At 39.9% G+C, this 15,027-nt stretch overlaps 2 protein-coding genes across 2 annotated transcripts; one reads left to right on the plus strand and one right to left on the minus strand.

Annotated features, from left to right (window-relative positions):
• Positions 1 to 513: 513 nt before the first annotated feature.
• Positions 514 to 7,166, plus strand: LOC123516237 (queuine tRNA-ribosyltransferase accessory subunit 2-like). The gene is given in 11 exon segments (XM_045275469.1): positions 514 to 641; positions 1,244 to 1,372; positions 1,375 to 1,403; positions 2,763 to 2,885; positions 3,108 to 3,226; positions 3,431 to 3,587; positions 3,867 to 4,070; positions 4,462 to 4,622; positions 4,848 to 5,111; positions 6,035 to 6,160; positions 6,421 to 7,166. Coding segments are annotated over 10 exon segments (1,404 nt in total). The 5' UTR covers positions 514 to 641; positions 1,244 to 1,260; the 3' UTR covers positions 6,530 to 7,166.
• Positions 7,167 to 8,159: 993 nt separating this feature from the next.
• On the minus strand, positions 8,160 to 15,027 carry LOC123516240 (methionine-R-sulfoxide reductase B1-like). Its single transcript, XM_045275471.1, has 4 exons — positions 14,650 to 15,027; positions 11,485 to 11,633; positions 10,646 to 10,763; positions 8,160 to 10,239 (listed from the first exon to the last, which is right to left on the minus strand). Exons 1-4 carry the CDS (start codon positions 14,702 to 14,704, stop codon positions 10,190 to 10,192), a joined length of 372 nt encoding a protein of 123 aa, XP_045131406.1. The 5' UTR covers positions 14,705 to 15,027; the 3' UTR covers positions 8,160 to 10,189.

Below are 15,027 nucleotides of genomic sequence, written 5' to 3' on the forward strand. Positions count from 1 at the left end.
AACCAATTGATACATGTAATTTATATAGGTATAGTATATCATTCATATAGATGTAGGTGTGCAGTTGCGTCTGTAGGATAGTTGTACAATAAGGTGAGCAATATTTGTATTTATTTATTTACTTACTTATATTCCTGTAATGTATTCTATCATATATTTTTTTTTATTCTCTACCCTTACGTCTTTGTCCAGGGAGTGGGTGGCAAGGTCCATCGAACCTCCTCCTTTGTTGTATCTAATTATTAATGCAGTAATAAATGTACCTATCCGTCTATCTAGGTGTAGCAGTGTTTCTCCCTTTCTCTCTATACCAGAAATAAATAATCTCGTTATCACAAGGTACCACAATAGTAACTCCAAAATTTTGACTTACTGCTGTGGAGAGTACTCGCCATCTCCACTGGTCACCGCTGGCTACACCAAGTTACTGAAACCTATCTATTTATCCAAAACTAATCTAACCCTAACTTTAACCCAACCCAACCTAACCTAACTAACGTAACCTTAGTAAATAAGTAAGTTCACTCCTTCGATCGGCACATCTGACATCTTTCATCTCAGGCTCATGTAAACAAACACTATTGTGCCGTGTCCTACACCGCCGCCGCTTCACTCACATGGTCCTTGGCAGCAGAACTCAGGTAGCGAAGAGTTATTTATGTTCTTTACTTCACCTCCTTTCTTCTAATTATTCTGGTCGAAACTAGATACATAGAAAGGTTGTAGCGACATGTTTAAAGTTGGAGACCTGTGGGACATTAGTTTTCGGGGGGGGGGGGGACGCAAAATTAGTGGGGAAATTTGTCCTTCGAGGAAAATCAGCGGGTAAAGTCATTCTTTTCAGAAAAATTGTGCTAGGAAGCAAATATATATCGGTATTTTCTGTTGGATTTTGAAATCTGTGGAGCATGTCCTAATATCTGGGGTCCTACCATGTGTAGTGATATCAGATAAAAGATAAAAGTGAACAGTTTTCTATGTTACTTTTCAGTTTGTGTTAGCTACAAGGACATTGCCAGCTACAAGATGCTTCGTTGGCATAGAATGTACTCCTCCCACCGTGTCAGCTTGTAGGGGATGTGAACTCACTCATCACTAACTACAGATTCCACACATACCTCTGGCACATAACTCAGGAGGAGGTAGTTAGGGAAGGGATCAGTAACTTTTGTGTGAAAAAAAAATTTGATGTTTATTAGATTAGTGTTTGTGTGGTAATTTCTCTCTCTCTCTCTCTCTCAAGGATATCAGGTTGTAGTCATGAAGTTTGTGGTGGAGCATGTGAGCAAGGGTGGAGGACGGTTAGGTAGGCTGAGTGGTCTCTGCAGCCAACCTGATAGTATCCATAGCACTCCACTCTCCCTTATTTCCACTAAGGAGGCAGTGCACCACATCTCACGCAGGTAAAGTCAAGTTGTGTGTGTGAGTGTGCATGTGCAATGAAAGTTCATGAAGTTTTGTAATGAAGAAAAGACTAAATAATTGAATTTAAGATGTACAGATTCTTAATTTGGTAAATTTAGTCTTTCACCATAATCTCACTTCAGGATGAAACTATTTTTTTGGTAGTTTTGAACCTATTTTTTAAATTAATCTTCATTCGTTTCCATCACAAATCAGTACTTTTTTTCTTTGCCCCTTCCTCTTTTCCCAAAAATATGGTCTATCCTCTCAGAAAATACTGTATTGCAATGAAAATGAAAAAGAGATTAATACAGAACTGACTGAAATGTAGAAGAAAATAGTTTCGTTATCACAAGGTACCTCAAAAGTAACTCCAAAATTTTGACTATTACTGCTGTGGAGAGTACTCGCCGCTGGCTACACCAAGCTACTGAAACCTATCTATTTATCCTAAACTAATCTAACCCTACCTTTAACCCAACCCAATATAACCTAGCTAATATAACCTAGTTGTGTGTACATGCCTCACTGATATGTCTTCCTTAGAACAATTAACTTTATCTAAACCAATTAAACTGATCTAACCAAGGCAAACTGGCCTAGCCTGACTAGCAACACTAAGAAAATAATATTAAGTCGTTACCTCATTTCTTTTCATAAAATCTGGCGATACAATGGAAACAATCAAGGCAACATACTGCCCATTCACATATCTATAGATTGATTCAAATCCAGTCACATCTTTACACAAACTGCTCTGATTGGCTAGATTTATTATGTATTATTTTTATTGGTCAGTACCTGCATGCTCAAACAAAAGAATCAATCACTGTGTGTGCACAAATAATGTGACAATACACATATACCAACATACACTCCTAACTACATTCCTCATTCCTGTACCCATCAGTCCATCACACGCATGAGTGTCACAGCACATTAGCTAATTTCTGCCCCACAAAAAACAGTAAATCTTATAAAATTGTTGTCAGCGTTATAAACAATTTGGGACGGGTATGTAAGGGTTCAAATTACTCAGAGTGAGAAGCTTTATATGATGAGAAAGGTAAGAAAAGCCATGTTGATTATGATGAAAGACTGTAAAATATCCTCAGTTTTTCTCTTAACTTCTTGTCTCTCAAAGATGATTGTGATCAATCTCTGTCATTGATTTCTATGTAGAAGCATCTCTGTATGAGAAGGAAGGAAAGATGAGTGGCTGGCTTGTATTTGTTTGTTATGTGTTAGTGAGTGCAGTTTGTATGTGTTTGTAAGTATTGTCTGTATGTTTAAGGAGAGATGAATGGCTGACTTGCACATGTTTCCTGGGTGTTGGTGAGTTTGCATTTACCTTACAGGATGTGCTGCACCTGGTGGCATTGAGGGAAGCACCTCTTTGTATCCCTGCCCAGCACTTTATTGAACACGTGAATGTGCTCCAGAGTTTCAAGAAAGGAGTGGCACACTTTGCTGCACTTCAAGTAAGGCAAACAAGTTGTTAAGTATATACCTAGTAGTTATTTTGACATTGTTGCAAATAATGTGGCTTTGCTTGATTGGGTTTTTAATATAGTACCTGATTGTACAAGAAATGTGATTACTACAAGTAGTCTTTACAATTTCACATTCATAAGATGGCATGAAGGTAAATGATAGCTAAAGATGAACTTACATGTTGTTTATGTCTTTTCCTGTTTCTTCAGAGCCACAGTGTGGGTTTTGTAGTGCAGGATCCTGCTACTGTCACCCCAAGTGGCTACAATGACAAACAGGGCGTGTCCACCTGGACCTATACTGGCCGCCGCACCCTCACTGCACAGTCGTGAGTACTGTTAGAGTCAGGTACATTCCTACATATGTATGTTGAGGAAGCACATGATCAAGATGTCAAAAGGTGGCATTTTAACAACCATTGGTGAAGGATCACACTCACACTTACATATGGTATATAAGGAAGAAGTGTAGTGCACTGTGACCTGACTGGTAAAATATCATTACTGGGTACTAATACTTGATGGTGACACAGATACATGCAGTTGGTGGAGGCAGCACGGCCTGACTGGTATGAAGCCCTCAGTGATGCAGACACACCACCGACAGCCTCCAAGAAGCGACTGTCCAAGTCCCTGAACAATTCCAAGCTGTATGTGGACAGCTGCTTTCATCACCACACACAGTCACAGGTGTAGTCACACACATTCCCTCCGTAGAGTATTACTTCTGAGTGCTGACTACTAGGCCATTTCTTTGTGTTGTTATCATTATTTGTTGTTATTATTATTATTATTATTATTATTATTATTATTATTATTATTATTATTATTATTATTATCATCATCATCATCATCATCATCATCATCATCATTATAAACTGTACAAGTTCTTTTCCATCAGGCACCAAGAGGTTAAGATAGTGGTGTCTGTCTACCTGTGTGTGAGCTGATTGTTTTTGGTGATTTTAGACCCTCCAGGGATGTGGCCTGCTGCTGCCTCTCCTTGGTGGACATAGTCTATCTGACCGAGCCAGGTGGTCCAAGGGTCTAACCGAGTGGCTGCAGGAAGACTCACCAGTGTCAGGATATGCACTGCAGGGTCTGCATGCCAACGGCCCAGAGGTGGAGCAGCTCATACCAGCAGAAGTGGTCAACCTCGTCAGGACTTCATTGGTAAGGACTGAGGACAACACTATGCTTGTAAACTTGTTTTCATGAACTCTGGTGATGCAAATAATGTAGCTATGTATGAGTGTGCAGTGCTTAGTCTGACCACCCTATGTGGGGCTAATAGTCTGGTATAGAGGTCTGTATCTGAAATGCTTGGCTTTCTTACAAAAAACATTTTCAAATGTCACAGAGATTTTCAAACAGATTCTCAGGAGTATTTCTCCTGCTAAAATGTAAAAATCTCCTTAATAACCCACATAACTTCAACTAGACCAACTAGACCTTTGGAAGATAGATAGTCAACATGCAGACAGAAGTGTTTTGAAACTTGATCCATTGATACATATATGTAAGCAACTTTTGAGTCTAATATACAATGCATTCTCTGGTGCAGGATCTTTTGCCTAAGGGGCGACTGTGCCAGGCAGGAGGCAGCTGGAGCCCTGTTATGGTGCTCAGTTTGGTGGAGCTTGGCGTGGATCTGTTCGACTCCTCCTTCCCCTACCTTGTGACTCAGAGGAATGGTGCTCTCTCCTTTCCTCACTATCTTCCCAGGTAACTAACCCTCCACCTTTAACTAAACATCCTACTGGTGCTTGTGTTGTGTTGCAAAAAAAATGTGGGCTATGATATGAACTGACTGACATATTTGTGAAACATGTATGTGTATGAATAATGTGTGTGGCCAGTTGTGCTATGCCTAAGATACTGGGGTGTAGTACAGTGGTCCATGAGGGTACCCCTCACATGGCTCTTGCATTTTATGGGCTGTGGCTCCAGGGAGGCTGAGGATGGGACGAGCCTTGAGCACCGAGATAAGAAGCTGAAGATTTGTGCAAAGGAGCATTGCCCAGAGGAACAAGAAGGGAAGAAGCAAGAGGAAAAACAATGTCAGACAAAAGAAAAGCAACTAGAGGAGGCTGAGAGGAAAGAGGAAGATGGAGAAGAAAATCATAAAAATAATTATATAAATGACAATCTCAAGAAGAATAATGAAATGCAACATAATACCAGTGTTTATGAAATTTGCCTGAAGGATAAAAGGTCAGTTCTTTCTTCATTATGGTAAGAGTGGATGGGGTTAGTGAAGAGGTAGATGTTATGCTGAAACTGGACACATACATGAACTGTTTACTTGTCTATTGAGAAGGGAAAGAAAAAAAAAAAAAACATTCAGGAGTTTGGTTACAAAAGGCAAGTTTGCAATTGTGGAGCCACTCCTTAATTTCAGCTAGGAAATTCTATATAAAAAATAGTTGTGTGGAAGGTTAAAGGAAAGACTTTCATTCTAGTTTGTGTAAAAACTTGAAAAGAAAATCTATAAAAATAAATAAAAAGTAACAGAAAGTGTATATATCAGTGGTTCTCAAACTATGGGTCGTGACCCAAAGTTGGATCGCGAGATCAATTTTGATGGGTCACAGGGACACAGGAACATTATCATGCTTTCAGTGTTTCAGTTACTTAATTGAATTATTATTCTTTAACCACAAATTACTTTTGTTATGTATGTTCATCTTCCCCCCCACCTCCCTCCTCCTGGGCCCCACGTAATTGTGTGTCTGACAGGAATGACTCCTGTATCAAACATGTATGTTGGACTGGCAGTGGGCCCATACAGGCTCGTGTATATAACTATATCATTGTACATTTTCTTTCTCTTTACTTTACTCTGGGTCGCGAAGGAATGAAATGTTCCAAATAGGGTCGCTCATGAAAACGTTTGAGATCCACTGGTATAGATTGATGAGCAGCTTTCATTCTCAAGATTATCTAAGTTTGCCAAAGATAAATGAGTGGAAAGTATATATAGATTAGCAGAAAAGCTAACCACTCTAGTATATATAAAAAAAACACCTTAAAACCTTAAAAATGTGTCATTAGTGTACAAAGAAAACAAGAAAGATTTGTCCTAGTATGTACAAAAAGCTGCCAGTGGAGTGTGACAGCTGGTGCTTCTTGCTCAGGTTTGTGTTGGATGAGGGGCCTCTTGTGAATAGCTGCGAGTGTTACAGCTGCAAGAACTTCACCCGAGCTTATATACACCACCTCATCAATGTAAAGGAGATGCTGGCACCTGTCCTGCTTATGATGTAGGTGTTGCTACCTCTTCCTCCTCCTTTACTGTTCAAAATTATTACTTGTCTTTAGTTTAGCATTCTCTGTTCTGTCTTAAATTCTCTCTCTCTCTCTCTCTCTCTCTCTCTCTCTCTCTCTCTCTCTCTCTCTCTCTCTCTCTCTCTCTCTCTCTCTCTCTCTCTCTCTCTCTCTCTCTCTCTCTAGCCTTAATTTTTTGGATATTTCTTGATAAAGGGAAGAACCCTTATCCTTGTGCTTATCTTGCTTCCCTCAGACACAATCTGCACCACTGGAACAGTTTCTTCTCAAGCATCAGGGAAGCTGTGAAGACTGACCGTTTACAAGATCTAAAAGACATGGTCTCTTCTCTTGCCAAGACGTAGGAGGCTTTGGCAGAGGTGGCTCTGGGTTTGTGTGGCTTCCCACAACAAGGGGAGGAAGCCAGCAGGGCAGAATTTGAGGTATCTGTGTGTGGGCTACAGCCATTTTGATTCAGAATTCTTTATATAGGTTACAAGGCTTTTCTAACCACTTTGTAACTTAACACAAGCTTGTCTAGTATTCCCTGCTGCCACCCACGAATAGCCAGCCAGCACACTCGCCTGACAAGTACACCACCTGCTTGCACTCACAACGCAGCCACCCTGACATGTAATTATTGACATTTTAATTGGCTTTTTTCTCTCAGATTTCCTGAAGAATAACTAGTTTCATATCAATGAGCATTTTTTAGCATTACTATAGTTAGTAAGTTGAGTGAGACTGCCATGTGTTGAACTGATCACTTCATGCAGCCTTCCTGATATTCTTGTGTCAATATTTTCATTTACATCATTATTCTTAGTTGTGGTGTCAAGTATTTTCAGTTCCTCCATTGTACTTTATACAGATGGAACTAGAGTCATAACTGTAAGGTCTTTGTGCAGCCATTGTAGGAAAATGTGATAGTTATTCCTTTATATAAATGGGTGTAATCAGGTTTATATACATTTTTTATACAAGTTGAAAATTTTCCAAGTTTCCAGTTCCAGACTCAAGGCGAGATGCTATAGGACGCCTAACTTCTGATCTTTCACTTGTTTCTGATTGGGGCAGAGAAAACCTGGTTTTGTTCAATGCCTCAAAAACTCAATTTCTACAACTATCTACTCGACATAACCTTCCAGACAACTATCCTCTCTTCTTCAATAACACTCAACTTCCCCTCTCCTCTACATTAAACACACTCGGTCTATCCTTCACTAAAAATCTAAACTGGAAATTTCACATCTCTACTCTTGCTAAATCAGCTTCCAAGAAGTTAGGTGTCCTGTGGCGTCTTCGTCCATTTTCTCTCCCTCCCAGCTGCTTGCTCTGTACAAGGGCCTTATCCGCCCGTGTATGGAGTATGGCTCTCATGTCTGGGGGATCCACACACAGCTTTACTAAACAAGGTGGAATCTAAAGCTTTTCGTCTTATCAACTCTTCTCCTCTAACTGACTGTCTTGATTCTTTAAGTCACCGCCGCAATGTTGCATCTTTATCTGTCTTCTACCGCTGTTTTCATGCTGTCTGCTCTTCTGAACTTGCTAACTGCATGCCTTCCCCTCCTGCGGCCTCGCTGCACAAGACTCTCTACTTCTTCTCATCCCTATTCTGTCCATCTTCCTAATGCAAGAGTTAACCAGTATCTTCACTCCTTCATTCCCTACACTGGTAAACTCTGGAACTCTCTACCTGTGTCTGTATTTCCACCTGCCTATGACTTAAACTCTTTCAAAAGAGGAGTGTCAAGACACCTCTTACGTTAACTGGACCCTCCTTTTAGATTTTTTGTTTTTCTTTCTCCTACTTTCCTCTTAACAGGGCCTGGCAACCAGCGGGATTTTTTTTTTCCAACACTGTTTTCCCTTGGCCAGTGCCCTTGTAATGTAAAAAAAAAAAAAAAAAAAAATATACATTTTTGAGAAACTGAAAATTTTCCAAGAGTTTTCAGATACAATGTAAATATTGGTTGAATAAATGTGAAGGGAGACTTTCATTTAATTTTAGTTTCAATGTACATCTGCCTTGTCTCTGGAGACTGCATGAGGTGATGTGCACTGGTTGCATGCGTACTACATAAGAAAACAAAAGAAAAAAATCATGACTATTTAGACAGAAAAGTGTTCATTTTTGCCCCAAAGGAACCCAGTGCATCTCATATTACTGGATGTGTCTTAATCTTGGTCTTATATATCTCTTAAGAAGTCTTAAATCTGGGTCTCAGCCTCGGTCTTTATGCGCATGCAACTCGGTATAGTTACTTGTTGGATTGCAAAGTTTTCCATAACAATAAATAGTGAAGCCATTCAGGCATGAGCAAATCACAGTCAGTAAGCTTAGTATTAGCTATGTATTCATGTCAAACAACATTAACAAATAACAATAACACAAAACTTCAATGAACTATAAACTCATTCATCTATGGAAGATAACTAGGATTCTTCTCTATCTCATTATTGCTCTTCTCACAACAATCATTTGCAATAAGACATGTCTCAATGGTCATTTCCACAATAAGGGTCTAAATGCTAGATTTATCCTTATCCCTTCATTACACATTGACACACAACTCATTATCAGCAAGATTATTACAAACACAAGTGTGTGTGTGTGTGTGTGTGTGTGTGTGTGTGTGTGTGTGTGTGTGTGTGTGTGTGTGTGTGTGTGTGCGCGCCTTTTTAATCAGCAACTGGAATAGTCTCCACACAAAAAAAAATAAAGCAGTAAATATTACCTAGCTTGCTACCCTATAAGACAATGTTAATGAAGAAAAATTTTGAGGATTTTTTTTCACAACCATTTCACTTATAATATGGTTAGACACTGCAAAACTTATGCATGTTTTCCATAAGATTTGCATTAAATACTGTATGTTCCTCTAGACAAGCTGACAATCCATTTTGCTAGGAAGTGTTTTTGAAGGACTGCCACAGCTGTTGGGAGGAAGATGATAGCTACACTGTGCTTTATAGAGTCCACTAGTGCCTATAGACTATCTGTATAGAGCCTGCAGAGTGACACATGCATTTTGAGCAACACACCAACCTTTGCTACAGTAGTTATGGTTTGTCCTGCGGCACATTGGAGAGGTGTGGGTGTTTGAAAGGCAGGATGATGACAACTGCAGGACATACATGGTGGCTGACATCCGTTGTGGCCTATAGGGAGAGCAACTTCCTGGTGGCCGACGACAACTATTTGGTGCAGGCATTCACCCTGGAGGGTAGGTCATGCACACTGGTGAGTAGTGAGGGCAAGACTGTGACCTATGCTGGGAGTGACATAACGATACACGTTCATGATATGGAGTCAGGGCAGGACAGGGAGTTGACAGGTCACAAAAGTCCTCTCATTTCCATTGTGCTTGACTCAAGAGGCACATTTTTAGTGTCTTCTTCCTGCAACAGGTCAGTACATTGGGTTGTGTCAAGAAGGTCATAGGAGGTGATCTGGAGAGTCCTGCTGACCTCCAACACCCTCTCTATTACCCTAACCCATGTCACTCAACTTCACCCACAAGAGACACCCTTGCTGTCCCTGTAGGTGCGAAGATGTTGCCATATGGCGACTGTTGGCGAGCTGTCATGAAAGCAACCTCCATAGTCAGTGTCACCCTGCAGCACCTTACAGACAGTTGGCACCCTAGACACCTGATCACTGCCCTTGAGGTCACTGATGATGTCCCTGAGATATCTCAAAGGCCTGGTGATCAGTAACCATCCAATTAACCCAAAAAAGTTGCAAGGTGCATTTGTTGACATCAATGGTCAGCTTGACACTACTGTGAATGCTGCAAGGGTGTGGATCCCACATTTGTTACCACAGGCTTCAAAAATGTGGATGTGGTGGGTGATATTGGAGAGGCTGTTCCCATAGAACCTCTGGCAGAGTAGGGAGAGGAAGAGTTTTCTATCAGCATGATAAAAGCACAGTTGGGATTTGCCAATGATGAAGAAGAGACATTTTTGGGCTTGCCAGATTCTGGGACAGGTGACCAATTATTTCAAGCCTCTCACCATTAGTGATTCGTGATTTGTGCAGGACTATGCACTGAAGACTCCACTCCCTCTGTGGAATACAAGAGGTTTCACATATATACATATATATTCCACAACATCTGGAGAAAAAGCCTATACATAGTCTAGTTCTGTGCTGCAGATACTTGTGCACAGCATATGGCTCAGTCAAGAAAGGAACTATCCTAACTATGGACAATTTTCTCATTTCTAAAGACAATGGTAAAAGTAGTGACACCTGAACATTTTATTTTTATCATAAGGTTAGTTCAGCAAGTTACCAGTTTTTTGTTATTGATGTAATGAAACTGGAGAGAATAAAATATATCTATATTGTAGGAATAGATTTATCGATAATTATTCTAATAATTTATTTCTAATAGGATTATCTCTTTAGTTGAGTTCTATAACAATAAATAAGATCAGCTGGTATAACAAAAGACCACAAAGAGTCTTACCTTGTTTTGGTACAAACTTGAGGGAGTGTGAGAATATTCAAAAGCGTGACATCTGACCGTCTGGGCCATCCTTCAAGAATTCATGACCTAATCCAACACCACATTGACCACAAGAAACCTGTAGAAATAACTGAGTGCACAAATCACTCCAGTTTTGCCCCACAGCTGCAACTTTATAGTACAAAATACTAGTAAGTTTACTCGAGGCCAGGGCCGTTTCTAGCTTTGTGGGGGCCCTAGGCAAGATGATGTTTGGGGGGGCCCTAGATTTCAATTTTTCGTTGGAACCCCCTGGGTGACTTAGGAAATTTAAATTTTCCAAGCTACCCAGGGGGTCCCCTGGTGGCTTGGGGGCCCTAGGCAATCGCCTTGTCCGCCTATAGCTAGAAACGGCCCTGCTCGAGGCCAATGGTACAAATATTTCATCAAGTCATCCAGTGTTTTACATGTAGATTTGTTTACATTTCTTGTTCATAAAACTGCATTGCATCCTATAGTTTATTTGAATTCTCTACTAAAGAAAAAATTTTAAAAAGAAATAAAGGAAACAAGAACAAAATTCACCATCTAACTAAGAATTCAAACACAAGACCTCTTAGCTGTGAGATCAGTGTGGTAAACACTACACCAAAGAACCAATACAATATACATGGAAAATATAAAAAGTACTACCTAGAAAAGATGCACTAAGGCACAAATGCAGTTAAAGACAATAATATATGCAGATGAAAGATTATCATTATAGTAACATCGCTCTACTGAAAATAATGACAATACTGTATTGGACAGGAAAGGCTAAAACATAAAAAATGCCAAAGATGTAAATTTAAAACTCTAACCTTCAGAGCTCCTGGACGGTTTTCTTCTTGTACTTTAGTCAGGGATTTGGTATGGATGGGGTGTGTAAAGGCAGGCCATGGGGTGCCGTGCTCATACTTAGTTCGGCTGGAGAAGAGTTCATTACTGCACTCTACACAAACGTACACACCTGTAATCCACTCAGTATTAAGCAAATAGGCCAAGATCTTACCTTTTATTATGTAATGAAGAGAAAATACTTTTAATCTAGCAACAGAATTGAAAACTAAAACATGCTTGCACACACACATCAACCTTTTCTTGGGTCAATCCTATCCTATCTTATGGACAACTATTGTTTCTGTGTGTATAAAGTCATGGTGAGTCACATGTCTGAGACTTACTTATCTATCATTACTTCAAATCCCATTTAGTTACCTACTGCATTCCTATACAGGATAATTTCTCCTCTTGCATTCAAAAATAAAACCATGGAAGCTAAATTGCTGCATTTCTTAATTTTCAGGCAGAATGAATGAATACATAAATAAGTCAATAAGTAAAACATTGTGGTAAATGATGTGGTGTTTCATCTCATGAAAGCTTCCCATTAACACATTACACACATTCACCACATATCACATTTTTCCTGTAAATTTCAAACTTGATGGTAATGCCATTTCAGGAAATGCTATACAAGAAAAAAAGTGAAAGTTGTAAGAAATACTATGTACATATATCCAATTAAATTTTTGGAAATTCTACAAAGATGATAGACTTATCCTCAGTGTCTTGAAATAAATTTACCATGATGAAATTAATGCTACTTCATCCGAGAACGCTGTGATTTATGACATAACTTGACATAATTGCTTCAGCTTGTAACTTAAATTTTCTTTGATAATAATACAGGCATCTCAGTTAATATTTACTATAGGTCCTTGTCAGTAACACATGACACAGTTGCATGTTCTGGTAGTATGCTCATTGCCCTTCACATTTAGGATTTTTTTTTTTTTTTTTTTTTTTTTTTTTTGCACACATCTATTATTGACTCGTATTGGTGCTTTTGAAAATCAACATAATGTGCAAGAAACAGTGTTACATTAGGTTAGGTCAGCTTAGATTATGTTTATTTGGGTTCAGTTAGTTGGGGATACTTAAATAGACCCACATAGGGAAGCGGTGGCATAGTGGATAAGGTGGTGAGCGTGGGATCAGGCAGACGTCCATGCGTAGCTTCGTATCCCACCATGTACAGCCTGAATCACTTTGCCATTTGTCAAATGGTTTAAAGTTACTTACATGTCACCAAAGATACCCTTGGGAGGTGATAATATGGGTACCACTATAAATAAAACTGCCTGCGCCACTAATGGGTGGAAGCTGAACAGTGCTTCCAATTCTCTTCAAGTTACTTCTAGGTGCTATATGCCAAGGAAAAAAGTCTAAGGAGACAAAGAACCATGTTTGACAAAGAAAGGGCCTTTTGTAAATTCCATACAATCAGGTCAACCATGTATAGTTTACCAAGATCATATCCTGTATAATTCACCACTCTTGAGGTCAGATTACATGCTGGACTATCACTGCCAGATTTACTCTCCTAATGAGACCTTAAGTTTGTGTGTGTGTAATTCACCACAATTGTCTGCTGATCACCCAGCCAGTCTTCCCCATTACAGAGCGAGCTCAGAGCTCATAGACCGATCTTCAAGTAAGACTGAGACCACAACACACTCCACACACCGGGAAAGGGAGGCCACAACCCCTTGAGTTACATCCTGTACCTATTTACTGCTAAGTGATCAGGAGCTACACATTAAAAGCTTGTCCATTTGCCTCGCCGCTTCCCAGAACTTGAACCCAGGCCCTCTTGCTTGTGAGTTGAGTGTACTAACCACTACACTACACAGTGTGTGTGTGTGTGTCAATAGTGCAAGTATACAGTATTGGCTCCAAACTGCTCTCCTGTAGTTATGTCTCAATATTCATATGCACAGTCTTTCATGTTGTTTTGTTGTTGCCTTTTTTTTTTTTTATCTATTTCAATAACTATAGCTGTAAATGTATGTTACTATGTACAGGTTAACAAGTCATGAAGCATCACAGCAACAACAAAATAAACGAAAAGGAAAGCAAATAGGTACAATTTCCTCATTCCACTCATTCTCTATGCTATATTTTACAGCAAAATAAGGATAAATCCATGCAATATAATTGGCAAAGAAGATATATTACCTTCAGTGCATATTTACTTTCTTTTCTTTTGTGCACAGAATCCTTATGGATGGTATCAACAAAGGCAGGCCAAGGAGTCCCATGTTTATATTTCATTTTACTTGAAAAAAGTTCATGCCCACATCTACGACACACATATGTGCCTGAAAAATTGTCAGGGTAACTCGACATAATCTCTCTCTCTCACACACACACACGGAAACATCAGAAATTCTATTATCGAAAGAGAAGTAGGCACAGTCCCCAAGAAGCCGTCCCACGTGCTTGCCTCCATTCCCGGCTCACCTTCGCAGCTCCTCCTCCCAGCTGATTTGACGTCACATATATGAAGCCATGCTATTGGTCAGAGAGAGAGAGAGAGAGAGCGTATGATAATGAATAAGGAGAAGGAAAAACTTGTCTGGCGACGAAAAAGTTATATCACACACACACACACAAATGCTGTCTGCTGTCACGCGACAACAAAGTTCTCTCTCTCTCTCTGACCAACAGCATGGTTTCATATATGTGACGTCAAATCAGCTGGGTGGAGGAGCTGCGAAGGGGGAGCCGGGAATAGAGGCAAGCGCGCGGGACGGCTTCTCGGGGACAGTGCCGAGAAGTATATGCTACCGTACCTACAGTTAACAGTTCCAATCTGCCTCGATCATGACAAGTTAATAGTTTTTAAAGGAACTGGAAAGTCAAACATGGCCGGAAAAGGAGTTTAGGTAAATTTTCAGTTTTAACCAGTATACCGTATCTTATATTTCTTTTTCCCTGTCTAACAAAAGCTTGGGAACCTCCTGGGAAACCTAAACTAACCTTATTATTAATTTCCGATAGTGTAAAATGGCCTTTGAAAAGCTCGTAGAAGTGTGATCTAGACCGTGAGAATGTGTATAGTTACGTGTGTAGTAATAGTTGAAACTGCAATAATACCCATTCTTCATTCACTCATTAAATGAATAATGAAATACACCAACCTGGCTCAAAATGGTCCCTGTAAATCTCTTCTTTGAACCACGAACAATACGCCATCCTGCAAACCCAAATTTGGCTTTCCACACTGCCTGCAGGCCCTGCAACTTGAACCAGACTCCGTCCTTCGGCTTCTCGCAGTCGCCGACGCGAAGTTGCAACTCACAACTCGCAGTCGCAAATCAGCTGGTGATGTCTCTCTCTCTCTTTCTCTCTCTCATACAATCTGCCTTATTTCCTATTGCCATTTCTTTCATAAAAAGAATATTACTTGCATCAAAATTAGTTTAGCGGATTAAGGGATATTTCATAAGGGCAGCAGCAAGGACATCAGTATATTGCTCGGCAGACCGATGTTATGGTTTTGAACTTGAAAACTGTAT

This window comes from Portunus trituberculatus, chromosome 40 (assembly GCF_017591435.1).
Source record: "Portunus trituberculatus isolate SZX2019 chromosome 40, ASM1759143v1, whole genome shotgun sequence".
NCBI lineage: Eukaryota > Metazoa > Arthropoda > Malacostraca > Decapoda > Portunidae > Portunus > Portunus trituberculatus.